This window comes from Amblyraja radiata, chromosome 13 (assembly GCF_010909765.2).
Source record: "Amblyraja radiata isolate CabotCenter1 chromosome 13, sAmbRad1.1.pri, whole genome shotgun sequence".
NCBI classification, from domain to species: Eukaryota; Metazoa; Chordata; class Chondrichthyes; order Rajiformes; family Rajidae; genus Amblyraja; species Amblyraja radiata.
Genome location: NC_045968.1, coordinates 34,959,743 through 34,975,691, shown reverse-complemented (window position 1 = coordinate 34,975,691; position 15,949 = coordinate 34,959,743). Strand labels below are relative to the sequence as shown.

The 15,949-nt window shown below is 50.7% G+C and overlaps 1 protein-coding gene across 3 annotated transcripts in view; it reads right to left on the bottom strand.

The window, feature by feature from the left end:
- Positions 1–15,949, bottom strand: part of fndc3b (fibronectin type III domain containing 3B) — a 173,103-nt gene that overhangs the window by 57,931 nt on the left and 99,223 nt on the right. For all 3 annotated transcript variants that reach the window (XR_004413787.1, XR_004413788.1, XM_033031744.1), the window contains exons 5-9: positions 15,499–15,739; positions 14,119–14,412; positions 7,019–7,077; positions 1,783–1,940; positions 1,021–1,080 (exon numbers count right to left, since the gene is read on the bottom strand). Coding sequence is in view for 1 of the 3 variants with exons in the window: in XM_033031744.1 (XP_032887635.1) it covers positions 1,021–1,080; positions 1,783–1,940; positions 7,019–7,077; positions 14,119–14,412; positions 15,499–15,739 (812 nt within the window). In the remaining 2 variants the exon portion in view is untranslated. The remainder of the gene's footprint in view (positions 1–1,020; positions 1,081–1,782; positions 1,941–7,018; positions 7,078–14,118; positions 14,413–15,498; positions 15,740–15,949) is intronic.

Below are 15,949 nucleotides of genomic sequence, written 5' to 3'. Positions count from 1 at the left end.
CCTTCTTTACTCCTTGTACACAACGGTGCAGCCTTGTGCAAATCTAATTCCATTTTCAAATTCGCAGACGACACCACCATTGTGGGCCGGATATCAAACAATGATGAGTCGGACTGCAGGGAGGAGATTGACAACCTCGTGATCCTGGTGTCGAGACAACAACCCCTCTCTCAACGTCAGCAAGACAAAGGAGATAGTGATCGACTTCAGGAAGCGAAGCGGTACACACACACACCAGTTTGACGGCACCGAAGTAGAAATGGTTGAAAACTCAAACTTCTAGGATTCAAAATCACCAACAACATCTCCTGGACCAGCCATATTGAAGCAACAATCAAGAAAGCACACCAATGCCTCTACTTCCTAAGAAGGCTTAGGAAGGTCGGCATATCCCCAACAACCCTCACCAACATCTACAGATGCGCTGTAGAAAGCATTTTATCAGGATGCATCACAGCTTGGTTTGGGAACAAACTCCGTACAAGACTGCAAGAAATTGCAGCGAATTGTGGACACAACCCAGACCATCACACAAACCAACCTCCCACTCACACTGCCTCGGCAAGGCCAGCAGCATAATCAAGGACAAGTCGCACCCTGGCCGTTCACTCCTCCCCTCTCCCATCGGGCGAAAGGTATAGATGTGTGAAAACGCAGACCTCCAGATTCAGGGACAGTTTCTTCCCAGCTGTAATCAGGTAACTGAACCATCCTACCGCAACCAGAGGGCAGACGTCAACTACTATCGGACTTTACTGGCTTTACCTTGCACCAAACGTTATTCCCTTATCATGTATCTGTACACTGTGGATGGCTGGATGGTAATCATGTATAGTCTTTCTGCTGGCTGGCTAGCACGCAACAAAAAGCTTTTCACAGTACCTGTGGCAATAAAGTAGACTGAAACTGAACTGCAGAGGGAGCTTCACTCTGTGCCTGACCCTGAAGTGAGTGATGGGACGGAGTTTGTCCGAAGACTAACCTCACTCCTCACGTGCCGCGTGGAGGAGCATCGCTCACCTGATGTGGTAGTCTGTTGTCGGCCGTAAGTCAGTGAGGCTGCATTCCAAATCCTCGCCACTGCGAACAACACAATCAAAATGGTGAAAAGCAAGCAGTCTTACACAGCCAGACCCACCATTCAGCCCAACACATCCGCACTGTACCAAGAGCTCGCAAACACTAGGGTGGCCCAGCGGGTAGAGCCGCTGCCTCAGATGCCCAGGTTCGACCCCGACCTGGGGCGCTATCTGTGTGTGTAGTTTGCACGCTCTCCCTGTGACTGCCTCAGTGGGCTTCCTCAGGGTGCTCCGGTTTCCTCTCACATCCCAAAGACGTGCCCGTGCAAGTTTGTAGGTTAATTGCCCCTCTGTAAAAGGGAGTGGATGAGAATGTGGGATGATGTACAATTAGTGTGAACAGGCGATCGATGGTCGGAGTGGATTCAGTGGGCTGAAGGGCCTGCTTGCATGCTGAATGTCTAAACTAAAATTAAACAAATTAGATGCATTCCATGCACCTTGCCCTGGAAGTGTATTTTGAAAGATCCAGTGAGTCTGACAACTGCAGATAGTTTCTTGAGTGGAGGAGGGAGTGAAAGATGCAAAGAGGTACAGGGAAAGAAGATTACAATTCAGATCAGTGATGTTCTTATTGAATCGCAGAGCAGTCTGAGATACAGAGGGAGCTTCACTTTATGCCTATATGGCGCTGGGATTGTGCGGTGGGTGCTGTTGTCCAGATCTCTCCCAGCCCCAGCACTGCACCCTCTGTACTCCTCACCTGTATATAATCTTGTACTTGCCGTCCTTGCCCTTGTCTGACGAGGCCACCTCATAGTTGCAGGTGGAGGGCAAGCCGTTGGTGTGCTTGTCCCCGTTGGCCAGACCCACAGGGGGGGCCCAGCTCAGCAGCGCTGCCCTGGCCTGCACGTTGGACACCTGGCAAAGAAAGGGGCGAGAGTGAGCCAAGCCCACACCCACACGCGTTAACGTACACGCACGCACGCACACACACGCTAAGACGCACGCACACACTGTCCATTCTGCCCACAGTGCCCTGCTGGCATTTCTGTCTGACACTGGGCCTCAAGCAGCAGCGGTAGAGTTGCTGCCTCACAGCACCAGGGACCTGGGTTCAATCCTGACTACAGATACAATACCATACAAGTATTTATTGTCATTTGAACCTCAAATGAAGTTCAAAAGAAATTTGGTTTCTGCAGTCATACAACAAGAAAAGAACCAAGACACACAATATGCACAAACATCCATCACTGTGAATCTTCTCCTCACTGTGATGGAAGGCAAAGTCTTGTCTCTCCCCCCTGTGTTCTTTTCTTCTCACAATTTTAAAGCCTCCGGCGGGCGATGGCAAGTCCCGCGTTCGTCAAGGCCGCGCCGGGCGATGAGCCCCGCTCTGGGTCTTAATGATGCTGTCTGTATGGAGTTTCTACGTCCTTCCCGTGACCGCATGGGTTTCCTCCGGCTGCTCCGGTTTCCTCCCACGCCCCAAAGATGTGCGGGGTTGTAGATTAATTGGCTTCTGTAAATTGTCCCTCGTGTGTAGGATAGTGCTAGTGTACGGGGTGATTATTGGTTGGTGCAGACTCAGGGGGCCGAAGGGCCTGTTTCCGTGCTGCATCTCTGTTCCCTCCCTCTCTGCTCTCCCTCTGACAGTGTTACCCTCAATCTCCTCCCTCTGCGACTGAGTTCCCCATTCTCACCCCATCCTCCAGATATGGAATGCCTAAGGTTTCTGCGCTCTCCCTCCCTCTGTCAACATGCTGCCAGGAGTGGCAGTGGTGGAGGCAGATACCACAGGGGCATTTAACACAACCAATGCAGTCTTTAGTGGATGGGGGGGAGAAGGTTGTTTGAAGCTCCTCGAACCCAAGGCTAAACTCTGAGTGTACCATCCAGCGGTGATCCCGGCCTGTGCTTCAGGAACATTGGAGACTGTGGGGAGACCTGATCGAAGCAGATAGAATTAATAAGAGCGGCGGAGTGGTGCAGCGGTAGAGCTCTTGCCTCACAGCGCCAGAGACCCAGGTTCGATCCTGACTACGGATGCTGTCTGTACGGAGTTTACACGTTTCCTCCCACTCTCCAAAGACACGCAGGTTTGCAGGAGTGAACCTAGGTCTCTGACGCTGTGAGGCAGCAACTCTACCGCTGCGCCACTGTGCCGCCCATATTGATCTGTGTTCTATGTTCACATCCAACACTAGCAGCACCCGCTTCCATATACCTCCCTCTCTGACTCCTTCCCAAGGCCCCCTAGATCAAAGATCCTATAGCAGAGCAAGCTAGACCACTCCTGCTAAATGCAATGGGCTGACGTGTAGTACGCAACGGAGCGGAACGTGGGCCTGTTTTTCATCCATTTCAGTAACCCGACCCGACCCGACTCGCAGTGTAATCAACGTTGCGGGGTCACAGTTTGTGTTAATAAATTATCATTCTGAAAATGAGGAGATGATTTTTACCAAAGAACTTTTATTTTTACGAGGATGTTTCCGTATCCGGCTTCCGTCTCCGCACTAGTATCTTTGCTCCGCTACGGGATCTTTGGTGCGGAGACGGAAGCCGGTTACGGAAATGGGGCCGAAAATTACCCATGAATCTGCCCATGACCGTACTACGTCTTTTTTGTCGAGTGGACTATCTTGCTCGCTATAGGATCTTTGCCCTAGATTAAAGGAACCACTCCATAGTGGTTTAAATCAGAAGCGAGTGTGTTCAGTGCCAAGGTGGTTGAGGAGCTCTGTCCAGGGTGGGGGATTTCCTGGTTTCTGTGGCCACCTGGTGGACAGGCAGGAACTACAGCGCAGCACAAAGTCCCCCAAAAACCAACACAAAATGCTAGAGTAACTGAGTGGGTCAGGCAGCATCTTTGGAGAATAAAGAACCATTCCACATTTCCTTGACCATCGTCTGCTTTGATCTGTCATTTTCACGTCTTGCTCTTCCATATCTCTACTTTCCCTCATTGACGTTTCTGGTCGGGCCTGAAGAAGGTTCCAAACCCAAAACGTCACCTACCAATGTTCTCCAGAGAGAGAGTCCCACTGAGCTACTCCAGCACTGTGTGAATAGAATTGTGGGTGGACACAAAAAGCTGGAGTAACTCAGCGGGACAGGCAGCATCTCTGGAGAGAAGGAATGGGTGACGTTTCGGGTCGAGACTGTTTGGGGATAAGGGAAACGAGAGATATAGACAGTGATGTGGAGAGATAAAGGACAATGAATGAACGATATGCAAAACAAAGTAATGATGATAAAGGAATCAGACCCCTGTAAGCTGCTTGTGGGGTGAAAATGCAGAGCTAGTGTGACTAGGGTGGGGGAGGGATAGAGAGAGAGGGAATGCCGGGGCTACCTAAAGTGAGAGAAATCAATATTCAGACCGACAGTCCTTCCAGGTTAGGCAGAGGTTCACTTGCACCTCCTCCAACCTCATCTACTGTATCCATTGTTCAAGATGTGGACTTTTATACATCGGTGAGACCAAACGCAGACTGGGCGATCGTTTCACGGAACACCTTCGCTCAGCCCGCGTGAACCAACCCGATCTCACGGTTGCTGGACTCTTTAATTCTCCTTCCCATTCCTACACAGACCTTTCTGTCCTCGGTCTCCTCCATTGTCAGAGTGAGGCTAAATGCAAATTGGAGGAACAGCATCTCATATTTCGCTTGGGCACCTTCTACTCTCTACGTGTAGGAAAGATTTTGACAGATACATGGATAGGACAGGTTTAGAGATCTATGGGCCACATGCAGGCAGGTGGGACTGGTGTAGATGGGGCATGTTAGCCGGTATGGACAAGTTGGGCCGAAGGGCCTGTTTCCACACTGTAAGACTCTGTAACTCTATGACTCGTAAGAGGTGCAGATGTGTGAAAAAGCATAGCTCCAGATTCAGGGACTGTTTCTTGACAATTGTTATCAGGCAACTGAGCCATCCTATCACCAACTCGTGAGCGATCCTGATCTTCCATCTATAACACTGGAGACTCTTGGACAATCTTTAATTGGACTTTATCTTGCACTAAACGTTATTCCTTTTATCCTGTATCTGTACACAGTGGATGCCCTGACTGTAATCATGTATAGCCTTTCCACTGATTGGACAGCATGCAACAAAAAGGCTCTTCACTGTACCTCGATACAAGTGACAATAATAAACTGAATTAAACTAAGCATCCCTGGAGAACATGGATAGGTGACGTTTCGGGTCAGGACCATTCTTTAGACTGATCCTGTGTAATACCCTCATGAATTTATGCAGCTTCATTCTTTCCAATATTTAACTGGTGGAGATTTCTGTTCAGCCTACACTGGATGTTGTGTTGGAGTGTGGAATGGGGGTGTAGGGAATGCTTTCACCTGATGCTGCTGGCGAATGGTGCATGGATAAGGAATCGGAGCGACCAAGGAGAGATTGGGAAGATCACGCAGCAGAAGAAGTTAACATATGGACAACATCCTGAAGCCGCGGTCTCCGGTAGGAAAGCGCCGATTCGGGACTTCCAAGCCATGGAGTGTGTTCGACCGTCCCGACGAGAGGGCCTGTACATCCAGCCGCCCGCAGCGACGACTGCGGAGGTTTAGGGCCCCGACCACGGGTGAACAATGGAGGAGGACTGACTGTACTTTGTGCCTTCCACCGCAGTGGTGGATGTTTGTGTTAAATCGTATTGTGTGTTTTTTTTTATTGTACCGCTGCTGGCAAATTCATTTCACTGCACTTATATGTGTATGTGACGAATGAAACTGATTGATTGATGACGAGCCTATGTGTTAATGTATAATGAGCGTATGGATCAATGTATGATGAGCATTTGACGGCTCTGGGCCTGCGTTCGCTGGAGTTTAGAAAAAAGAGGAGGGAAGTCATTGAAACTGCTGAACAGTGAAAGGCCTGGATAGAGTGGATGTGCAGAGGCCTCTCCCACCAGTGGGAGTGTCTAGGACTAGAGTCCACAGCCTCAGAATAAAAGGACGTACCTTTAGAAAGGAGACAAGGAGGAATTTCTTTAGTCTGAGGGTGGTGAATCTGTGGAATTCATAGCTGTGGAAGCCAACTACTTGGATATTTTTAAAGTAGAGATTGGCAGATTCTTGATTAGTAAGGGTGTCAAAGGTTATGGAGATGGCAGGAGAATGGGGTTGAGAGGGAAAGATAGACCAACATGATTGAATCCTAGACTCGATGGGCCGAATAGCCTACTTTTGCTTCAATGACTTGTGAACATAAATAAGTCTTGAGGCATCAAGAGGGACAAAGGCAATCCTAGCACTCGAACACTGATCTCAGAACCTGGCCCTTCAGCCCATCTAGTCCCTGCTGGATTATCTCCTCAATACACCTCATCTGTCCTTGCACCATTCCAGATTGCCTCCCCTATTTCCCTCTCTCATAAAGGTAGAACATAGACCAGTACAGTGTGCAAGCAGAAACTGCAAATCCTGGCTCACACCAAAGATAGAAATAAAATGCCGGAGTAACTCAGCAGGTCAGGCAGCATACATGGAGGTAAGGAATAGATGATGTTTCGGGTCGAGACCCTTCTTCAGACACCACTATCGCACCTGCCTCCGAAGAAGAGTCTTGACCCAAAATGTCACCTATTTCTTCTTTCCAGAGATGCTGCCTGACCCGCTGAGTTACCCCAGTACTTTGTGTCTATATAAAGAGTACAGCGCAGGAACGGACCCTTGCGCCCACAATGATTATGCCGAACATGATGCCATCTGCCTGCACGTGATCCATAGCCACGTGCCTATCTAAAAGCCTCTTGAACACCACTTTTGTATCCGCCCTCGCCACCAGGCACCCACCACACAAACAGCTCCGCGCATCTCCTCTAAAGATCCCCCCTCCCCACTGCATTATGATGGCTCCCTGTGCTCTGTGCCGGTGGACGTTAGGTAGAGCACTGAAACCGCTCCTCTCCCATTTACCCAGAGGAGGATGGGCCAGACACTGCAAGGAGGCAAGCATTCCATACATACCTGTGGCTTGCCCATCGCTGAAAGAATGTCTTGAACTCGCTTTGTTTCCGAGTCATAATCTGGAAATCAAATTTCAGAATAAGACGGGTTAAAATCGTACAAAGACCCAAAATGCTGGAATAACTCAGAGGGTCTGGTGGCACCTCTGGAGAGAAGGAATAGGTGACGTTTTGGGTTTAGACCCTTCTTCTGACAGGGGGGGTCAGGGGAGAGGGAAACTCGAGGTATGAAAATGTACAAAGGAATGCAAGTTTTGAAAAGGACAAATCAGAGTCGGCACAGATGATCAAGGAAATGTGGAGCCCACAATGATCCATTGTTGGCTGCGGGAAAGGTGATAACGAGTGGACCCTGGCAGTGAAACCGAGCAGGACGACAGTGAAACTAGCAGGACGACTAGGGTGGGGGAGGGACGGAGAGAGGGGACGCAGGGGCTACTTGACATTAGAGAAACCAAGATTCATACCGCTGGGTTTTATAAGTCGTTGATGGCCACTAGATGGAGCCGAGAGCGAGAGAGAGAGAGAGAGAGAGAGAGAGAGAGAGAGAGAGAGAGAGAGAGAGCGCGAGAGAGAGAGAGAGAGAGCGAGAGAGAGAGAGAGAGAGAGAGAGAGAGAGAGAGATGCCACGTTATAACACACTACGCCAGCCAGCAATAACAGAGTAGGAGAGGTCATCTCTCTTCCCCCTCATGGGGCCCTTCTGTTTGCATTGATGGGGTGGTGCCAATATGTGGACTCCCGCTCCCCATTCCAGCCTCATCCGCAAATATCCAGCCATTTGGTCGCAAACATAAATCAACGGATTTACTGAACTTACAGAAGTTAGTTTAGGGGGGTCTCCAATGAGTAGAGATACACAAGAGACGGCACGGTGGCACAGCAGGTGGAGCTGCTGCCTTACAGCGCCAGAGACTCAGGTTCGATCCTGACCTTGGGTGCTGTCTGTACGGAGTTTGCACGTTCTCCCTGTGACCGCGCGGGTTTTCTATGAGTACGGAGCAATGTGGCGAGGCCGCATTTAGAGTACTATCTTCAGTTTTGGTCACCATGTTGGAGGAAAGATGTTGTCAAGCTATAGAGGTGTACAAAATCATGAGCAATAGATCAGGTAAACGCACAGAGTCTTTGCCAAGAGTAGGGACATGGAGAACCATAGGTTTAAGGTCAGGGGGGAGGATTTAATAGGAATCTGAGGGGTCACTTTTTTACACAAAAAGCAATGGGTGATTGTGTTAATGAGCTGCCAGAGGAGGTAGTTGAGGCAGGTACTATCACAATGTTTAAGAAACAGGGACATGGATAGACAGGTTTAGAGGGATATGGGTCAAACGCAAGCAGGTGGGACTAGTGTAGATGGGGAATCCTAGTCACATGTGACAATAAAGTATTCTATCCCATATTGGCCATTGTGGGCAAGTTGGGCCGAAGGGCCTGATTCCATACTGTATAAGACTGTATTATCTGAATGGTGGCCGATTAGGAAAAGGGGAGATGCAACGAGACCTGGGTGTCATGGTACACCAGTCATTGAAAGTAAGCATGCAGGTGCAGCAGGCAGTGAAGAAAGTGAATGGTATGTTAGCATTCATAGCAAAAGGATTTGAGTATAGGAGCAGGGAGGTTCTACTGCAGTTGTACAGGGTCTTGGTGAGACCACACCTGGAGTATTGCGTACAGTTTTGGTCTCCTAATCTGAGGAAAGACATTCTTGCCATAGAGGGAGTACAGAGAAGGTTCACCAGACTGATTCCTGGGATGTCAGGACTTGCATATGAAGAAAGACTGGATAGACTCGGCTTGTACTCGGTAGAATTTAGAAGATTGAGGGGGGATCTTATAGAAACTTACAAAATTCTTAAGGGGTTGGACAGGTTAGATGCAGGAAGATTGTTGGGGAAGTCCAGAACAAGGGGTCACAGTTTAAGGATAAGGGGAAAATTTTTTAGGACCGAGATGAGGAAAACATTTTTCACACAGAGAGTGGTGAATCTCTGGAATTCTCTGCCACAGAAGGTAGTTGAGGCCAGTTCATTGGCTATATTTAAGAGGGAGTTAGATGTGGCCCTTGTGGCTAAAGGGATCAGGGGGTATGGAGAGAAGGCAGGTACAGGATACTGAGTTGGATGATCAGCCATGATCATATTGAATGGCGGTGCAGGCTCGAAGGGCTGAATGGCCTACTCCTGCACCTATTTTCTATGTTTCTATGTAAGACTCCATGTGATTCTCGCCCCATCTCCCGTGGACTGTAAGGGACCTGTATTCTTCTGGCCAGCCTCACCCAGTGTCACAGAGAGTTTAAAGGACCTTGCGGGTTCCACAGCTTGTCACGGATCAGTGTTCCAGCCACAGACACAATGCCCAGAACATGGTATTTACTCCTTTAAATAAAACCACTATTATAAAACGTTTAAAGTGAATTGTAGAGTGCGTGCAACGCAAGCCATGATTAAGTTGCTCAGTTTCCTCCTTCCGCAGCCAGTGGTCTGGAGTTCAACTCCCAGGGACACAAGCAGATGCTGGCATCCTGAGCAAAGCACAAAGTGCTGGAGTAACCGGTCAGTCAGTGTCTCCAGAGATGCTGCCTGACCCGCTGAGTTACTCCAGCACTTTGCGCCTGTCTTCATTATAAACTAGCATCTGCGGTTCCTTCCTACACGTCAGTATCTGCTCCACTGTGAAATCTCCTGAAGGTGTGCCCACTTTGAAGAGGTTCCCCTCCTCGCTCCGATGGGAGTCCTGTGAGACCCTTCCTCACCGCCCACACTCCATCATTCCTACCCCACTCCTGCCAGTCCGAAGAAGGCTCCCCACCCGAAACGTCACCCATCCTTTATATCTCCAGAGAGATGCTGCCCGGCCCGCTGAGTTACTCCAGCACTTTGTGCCTTTTTTCGTTATTACCCTGCATCTGCAGTTCCTTCTGCACATCTCTGGAGAAGATGGACAAGTGAAATTTTGTGTCGGGGCCCCACTTCAGACTAGTTTTAGGGTGGGAGAGGGAGAGCTGAGAGAGGCGAGGGACAGAACAAAGAGATGGCAGATAATAGATAGATATAGGTGGGTGTGGGGTATTTGATCCTTTTCCCCCACACCTTGTATCTTTTCATCTCTGACCTTTGTCCAACCATCTGTATCCACCTATTGCCTGCCAGGCTTTGTCCTGCCCCCACATCTCTCTTGTAGCTTCCTTCCCCACTCTCACCCCTAACCCAACCCAACCCCCCGTCACCTATCCATGTTCTCCAGAGATGCTGCCTGGCCCGCTGAGTTACTCCACCACTCTTTGTCTATCTTTGGTATAAACCAGCATCTGCAGTTCCTTGTTTCTGCAAGTGATAGGTGGATACAGGTGAGAGGGGTTTCATTGGGTGGACCAGGGCACAGTCAAAATCCGGGACTTCTGACAAAAAAAGACAAGGGAAGTAAATGGGGACACTGGCACACACTCACACACACACGCACACACTCACTCTCCTACACACAAACGCATGCACGCACACTCACACACACACTCACTCTCCTACACACACACACATGCACGCACACTCACACACACACTCACTCTCATACACTCACACTCACACACTCTCACATACACACTCACACACACACACACTCACACACACCCATACACACACACACTCTCACATACTCACTCACACTCACACACACACACACACTCTCATACATACACACACTCACACACTCTCATACACACACACTCACATACACACACTTAAACATACACACACTTAAACACAGACACACACTCTCATACACACACAGACACACTCATACACACACACTCTCATACATACACAGAGACACTCACACACATACACACTCTCAGACACACACACTCACAAACACACTCTCAGATACACACACTCCTACACACACACACTCACACACACACACTCATACACACTCACACACACACACTCCCACATAAACGCACTTACACTCATTCACACAGTCACACATACAGACACACACACACACACACACACACACACACACACACACACACACACACACACACACACACACACACACACACACACACACACACACACACACACACACACACACACACACACACACAGAGCAGGTGCATAACAAACTCTGCCAAACTCTCTCAAGCTTGTAAACATTCCCCGGGTCGATGAGACACAGAACATATTGTGTTGGACACAGCAGTGGGAAGCCAAGCGAGGCCGGATCATCTTTCCGGGGAATGTCACAACCTGCGACCTGGGGTGGGTGGGGGGGGGGTTTAGGGGGGGTGGGAGGGAGGATGGAGGGAGGGAGGTAGGGGGAGAGAGGGAGGAGGGAGAGGGGGTTGTAGGGTGAGGGATGGAGGTATACTGGGAGGGAGGGAGGAGTTTGGAGGGAGAAGGGAGAGAGTGGTGGAGATGGGAGAGGAGTGGAGATGGGAGAGAGTGGTGGAGATGGGAGAGGAGTGGTGGAGATGGGAGAGGGAGGTGGAAGAAGGGAGAGGAGTGGAGTTTGAAGGGGAGAGGGAGAAAAGGGTGGATTTTGGAGGGAGGGTGAGAGGGGAGAGGGGGGGGGAGAGGTGGAGATGAGAGTGAAGGTTCCAGAAGCGAGCGCTGGCCTGCTCTCCACCCACTCAGCTCCTCAGACAAGGGGACACCTTGTGCTTTGTCAGGCTGCTAACTGATAGGATTTGCTCAGCTCAGAAGAATTCGGTCTCTGTGGCAACCTCTCTCTCTCTCTCCCTCTCTCACGAAGCAGCCAGGGAACCTAATTCCTTCCAGCGCTGGGGGGGGGGGGGGGGGGTGGTGGAGGGGCCTGTGGGTGAAGGAGGTGGTCAGGAGCCGGGGACTTTGAAAGAGCAACGTTGCTTTCGGTCCAAACTTCCAGCATCTGCCATCTCTCAGTTTAGTTTAGAGACACAGCGCGGAAACAGGCCCTTCGGCCCACCGAGTCCGTGCCGACCAGCGATCACCTGGTCACACTAGTTCTACCCTACACACTAGGGGCAATGCACAGCAGCCAATTAACCTACAAACCCGCACGTCTTTAGAATGTGGGAGGGAACTGGAGCAACCAGAGAAAACCCGCGCGGTCACAGGGAGAACGTGCAAACTCCGTACAGACAGCACCTGAAGTCAGGATCGAACCGGGGTCTCTGGCGCTGTGAGGCAGCAGCTCTAGCGCTGGTCCACTGTGTGCATCTCTACTCATTGGAGACCATCGGACTATTATTAATCGGACTTCACTGGACTTTATCTTGCACTAAGTGTCTTATCTTGTACCTTTATCCTGTATCTGTACACTGTGAATGGTTTGATTGTAATCGTGTAAAGTCTTTTCCCTGACTGGATAGCACGTAACAAAAAAGCTTTTCACTGTACCTCAGTACATGTGACCATAATAGACATTACTAAACTAAACTAGATTTAGTCTAGCTTAGAGATACAGCATGAAAACAGGCCCTTCGGCCCATCGAGTCCATGCCGATCATCCGTTCACACTAATTCTATGTTAAACCACATTCTCATCCACTCCCCACACTCTAGTGGCCATTTACAGAGACCAATTAATCTGCAAACCCACACGTCTTTAGGATGTGAGAGGAAACCGGTGCACCTTGACAAAATCTACACGGTCGCAGGGAGGGCATGCAAACTCCACATGGACAGCACCCGAGGTCGGGATCGAACCCGGGCCTCTGGCGCTATAAGGCAGCGGCTCTACCCACTGTGCCACTGTGTCACCTATAGTCTTGAGTCTTTTTCCAAGGGTAGAAATGTCATAGACAGGGGGGCTTGGTGGGAGGGGCAAAGTTTAAAGGAGATGTGCGGGGCAAGTTTTATTGTGTCTGGAATGTGGTCCCATTTGTCCACGTTTGGCTCATACCCCTCGAAACCTGTCCTGTCCTCGTACCTGTCCAGGTGTCTTTTAAATGCTTTTGAAGTACCTTCCTCAACTACCTCCTCTGGCAACTCGTTCAATATACCCACCACCCCCTGAGTGAAAAAGTTGCCCCTTAAGTTCCTTTTAAATCTTGCCCCTCTCACCATAAACCTGTTCTTGGTTAACCCTACTCTGGGTAAGTGCATACACTCCATCTATTCCCCTCGTGATTTTACACACCTCTATTAGGTCACCCCTCAGTCTCCTGCGCTCCAAGGAATAAAATCCTAGCCTGACCCACCTCTCCTTATAGTTCAGGCCTTAGTCCTTGCAACATCCTCGTAAATCTTGTCCACCCTCTTTACAGCTTAATGACATCGTTCCTACACTATGGTGACCAGAGTTGAACACAGAGCTCCAAATGTGGCCTCGCCTTGCCAAACTGTAACATAACCCAGAGAGAATATAACCAAAGAATCTTCGGTTTATGGTGAGGGGCGAAAGATTTAATAGGAACCCCAGAGATGACTTCTTCACACAGAGGGTGGTGGGTGTATGGAGCGAGCTGCCAGAGGAGGGAGTTGAGGCAGGTACTATCACAACGTTTAAAATACATATGGACAGGTACATGGATAGGTTTAGAGGGATATGGGCCAAACATAGGCAGGTGGGACTAGAGTCGAAGGGGCATCTTGGTCAGCATGGGCAAGTTGACGCAGTTTCTATAGGCATGATTCTATAGGCTCTGACAGCGTAAGGGACTATGAGAGGGAGCAGAACAGTGGCGAGGGGGTAGATTTGCTGCCTCACAGCCCAAGACCCCGGGTTCGATCCTGACGAGGGCTGCTGTCTGTACGGAGTTTGTACGTTCTCCCTGTGATCGCGTGGGTTTTCTCCGGATGCTCCGTTTTCCTCCCGCATCCCAAAACGTACAGGATAGCAGGTTAATTGGCTTCGGTAAAATTGTAAATTGTCCCTAGTTTGTAGGATAGTGCAGGAGTACAGGGTAACCGTTGGTCAGTAGGGACTAGGTGGGCTAAAGGGCCTGTTTCCGCGCTGTATCTCTAGAGTAGAGACTGAGTTTGGAGTCTCTTTGTGCTGCCGTGCTGCGGGGGAGTGAGGGGTGGGGAGTTGGGTCTTGGTGTTGGGGTGAGGGTGATATTGTTGGTCCTGTTCCTCGGGCAGCGAGGTCCCACCGCCCCAGACCTTCCTCACCTTGGATCTCCTGCTCGTTGATCTTGGGGCTGCTCCTGGCTCTCCTCTCCGGCTTCTTGAGGCAGCCGCCACCGCCACCCCCTACCCCCGCCATCCCCGCCACGCACGGCCCCTTGCCGTAGCCATTGTAGATGGTGGTACAGGAAGTCATGTGGCTCTTGTAGATGGCGGTGGGCGGGCTGTTCAAGCGGTTCTGCCGGCTCTCGGTCTTCAGCTTCTTGTGCAGGCGGTCGTGTTTGCTGTACTGGTCTTCCCTGGAGATGTAACTGGACATCCCATAGAGAGGGATAAACTCTACACAGAGAGAGAGAGAGAGGACAAAACAGTCTTAAAGCAACCCAGAACATCCTGCGCGCACAGTGGTAGACCTACTGCCTTACAGCACCAGAGACCCGGGTTCCAACCTGACTATGGGTGGTGTCTGTATGATGTTTGTGCGTTCTCCCCGCGTTGGTTTTCTCCGAGATCTATGGTTTCCTCCCACACTCCAAAGACATATAGGCGTGTAGCTGAATTGGTTTGGTATAAATGTAATAATCGTCCCTAGCGTATGTGGGGTGGTGTTAATGCGCGGGGATCGCTGGTCAGCACGGACTCGGTGGGCCGAAGGGCCTGTTTCCCTGCTGCATCTCTAAAACTAAAACTAAAACTAAAACGATATCAGAGCTTTCAGGGGGAAAGTCTGAAGTGTAAGGGGATGAGGTCTACAGAGAGAGTCATATAGCATGGAAACAGGCCCTTCGGCCCAACTCTCCCATGCTGACCAACAGGCCCCATCTACACTAGTCCCACCTGCCCGTGTTCGGCCCATGTCCCTCTAAACCTATCCCGGAGGAAACCCACGTGGTCACAGGAAGAATGTGCAAACTCCACACACACAGACACACACAGGCAGCACCCGAGGTCAGGATCGAACCCACTGTGGAACTGTGGTCATTGGACTTTCATTGGACATTTGGTCCTTCCATAAGCTCGGGTACTCTCTGATTCACCTCTACCCCATTGCGGACATTGGACTTTGTCTCTGGGACTGATGCGCCACAATGCTGAGATCTATATTCTGCACTCTGCATCTTCCCCATCGGCTCTACCTATTGTACTTGAGTTTGACCTGCTTGTATTTATGTGTGGTGTTTGGATAGAATGCAATGCAAAGCTTTTCACTGTACCTTGGCACATATGACAATGATAAACCTAGACTTAAACCATCCTCCCCTCTCCAGCTCTCCACAACGCACACGACACAGTACTCTGTCCCATCCCTCGAGTGCGCCCCACCCTGGGGCCTTGGCACGGCCCTTGTGAGTCCTCCCCCTCCCCCTCGCGCGCTCGCCCAACCCCCTCCCCCCAGGGCAGTACCTGGGGCGTGCACGACGTTACCTTGCTCCCCGTAGATGGTGGGCGGGAGGTGGTGCTGGTAGAAGGGTGGGGGGAGGTCTCCGGGCCCCGTCACCGGCGGGTAGTAGGCAGTGTGCGAGTGCGGGATGAGGTGCGGGTGGTGCGTGATGTACGGGGGCAGGTGGGGGCTCGGAGACATCGCCGACTGGTAGCTCGGGGTGAAGCACTCCGGAGACTGCGGAGTCACCACTACCCGACGCACTCCCGTGGTGTCCTCTATCACCTGCCGGGGGGAGAAGGGGGACAGGGGGGGGAGGGGGGAGAAGGAGAGGGAGAGAGGGAGAGGGAAGGAGAGGGAGAGAGGGAGAGGGAGAGAGGGAAGGAGGGAGGGAGGGAGGGGGAGAGAGAGAGAGAGAGAGAAATCGAGTAAGACAGAGAGGGGGCAGAGAGACGGGGAGAAAGAGAGGGGGGTAGAGTAAAAGAGTAGGAGAAT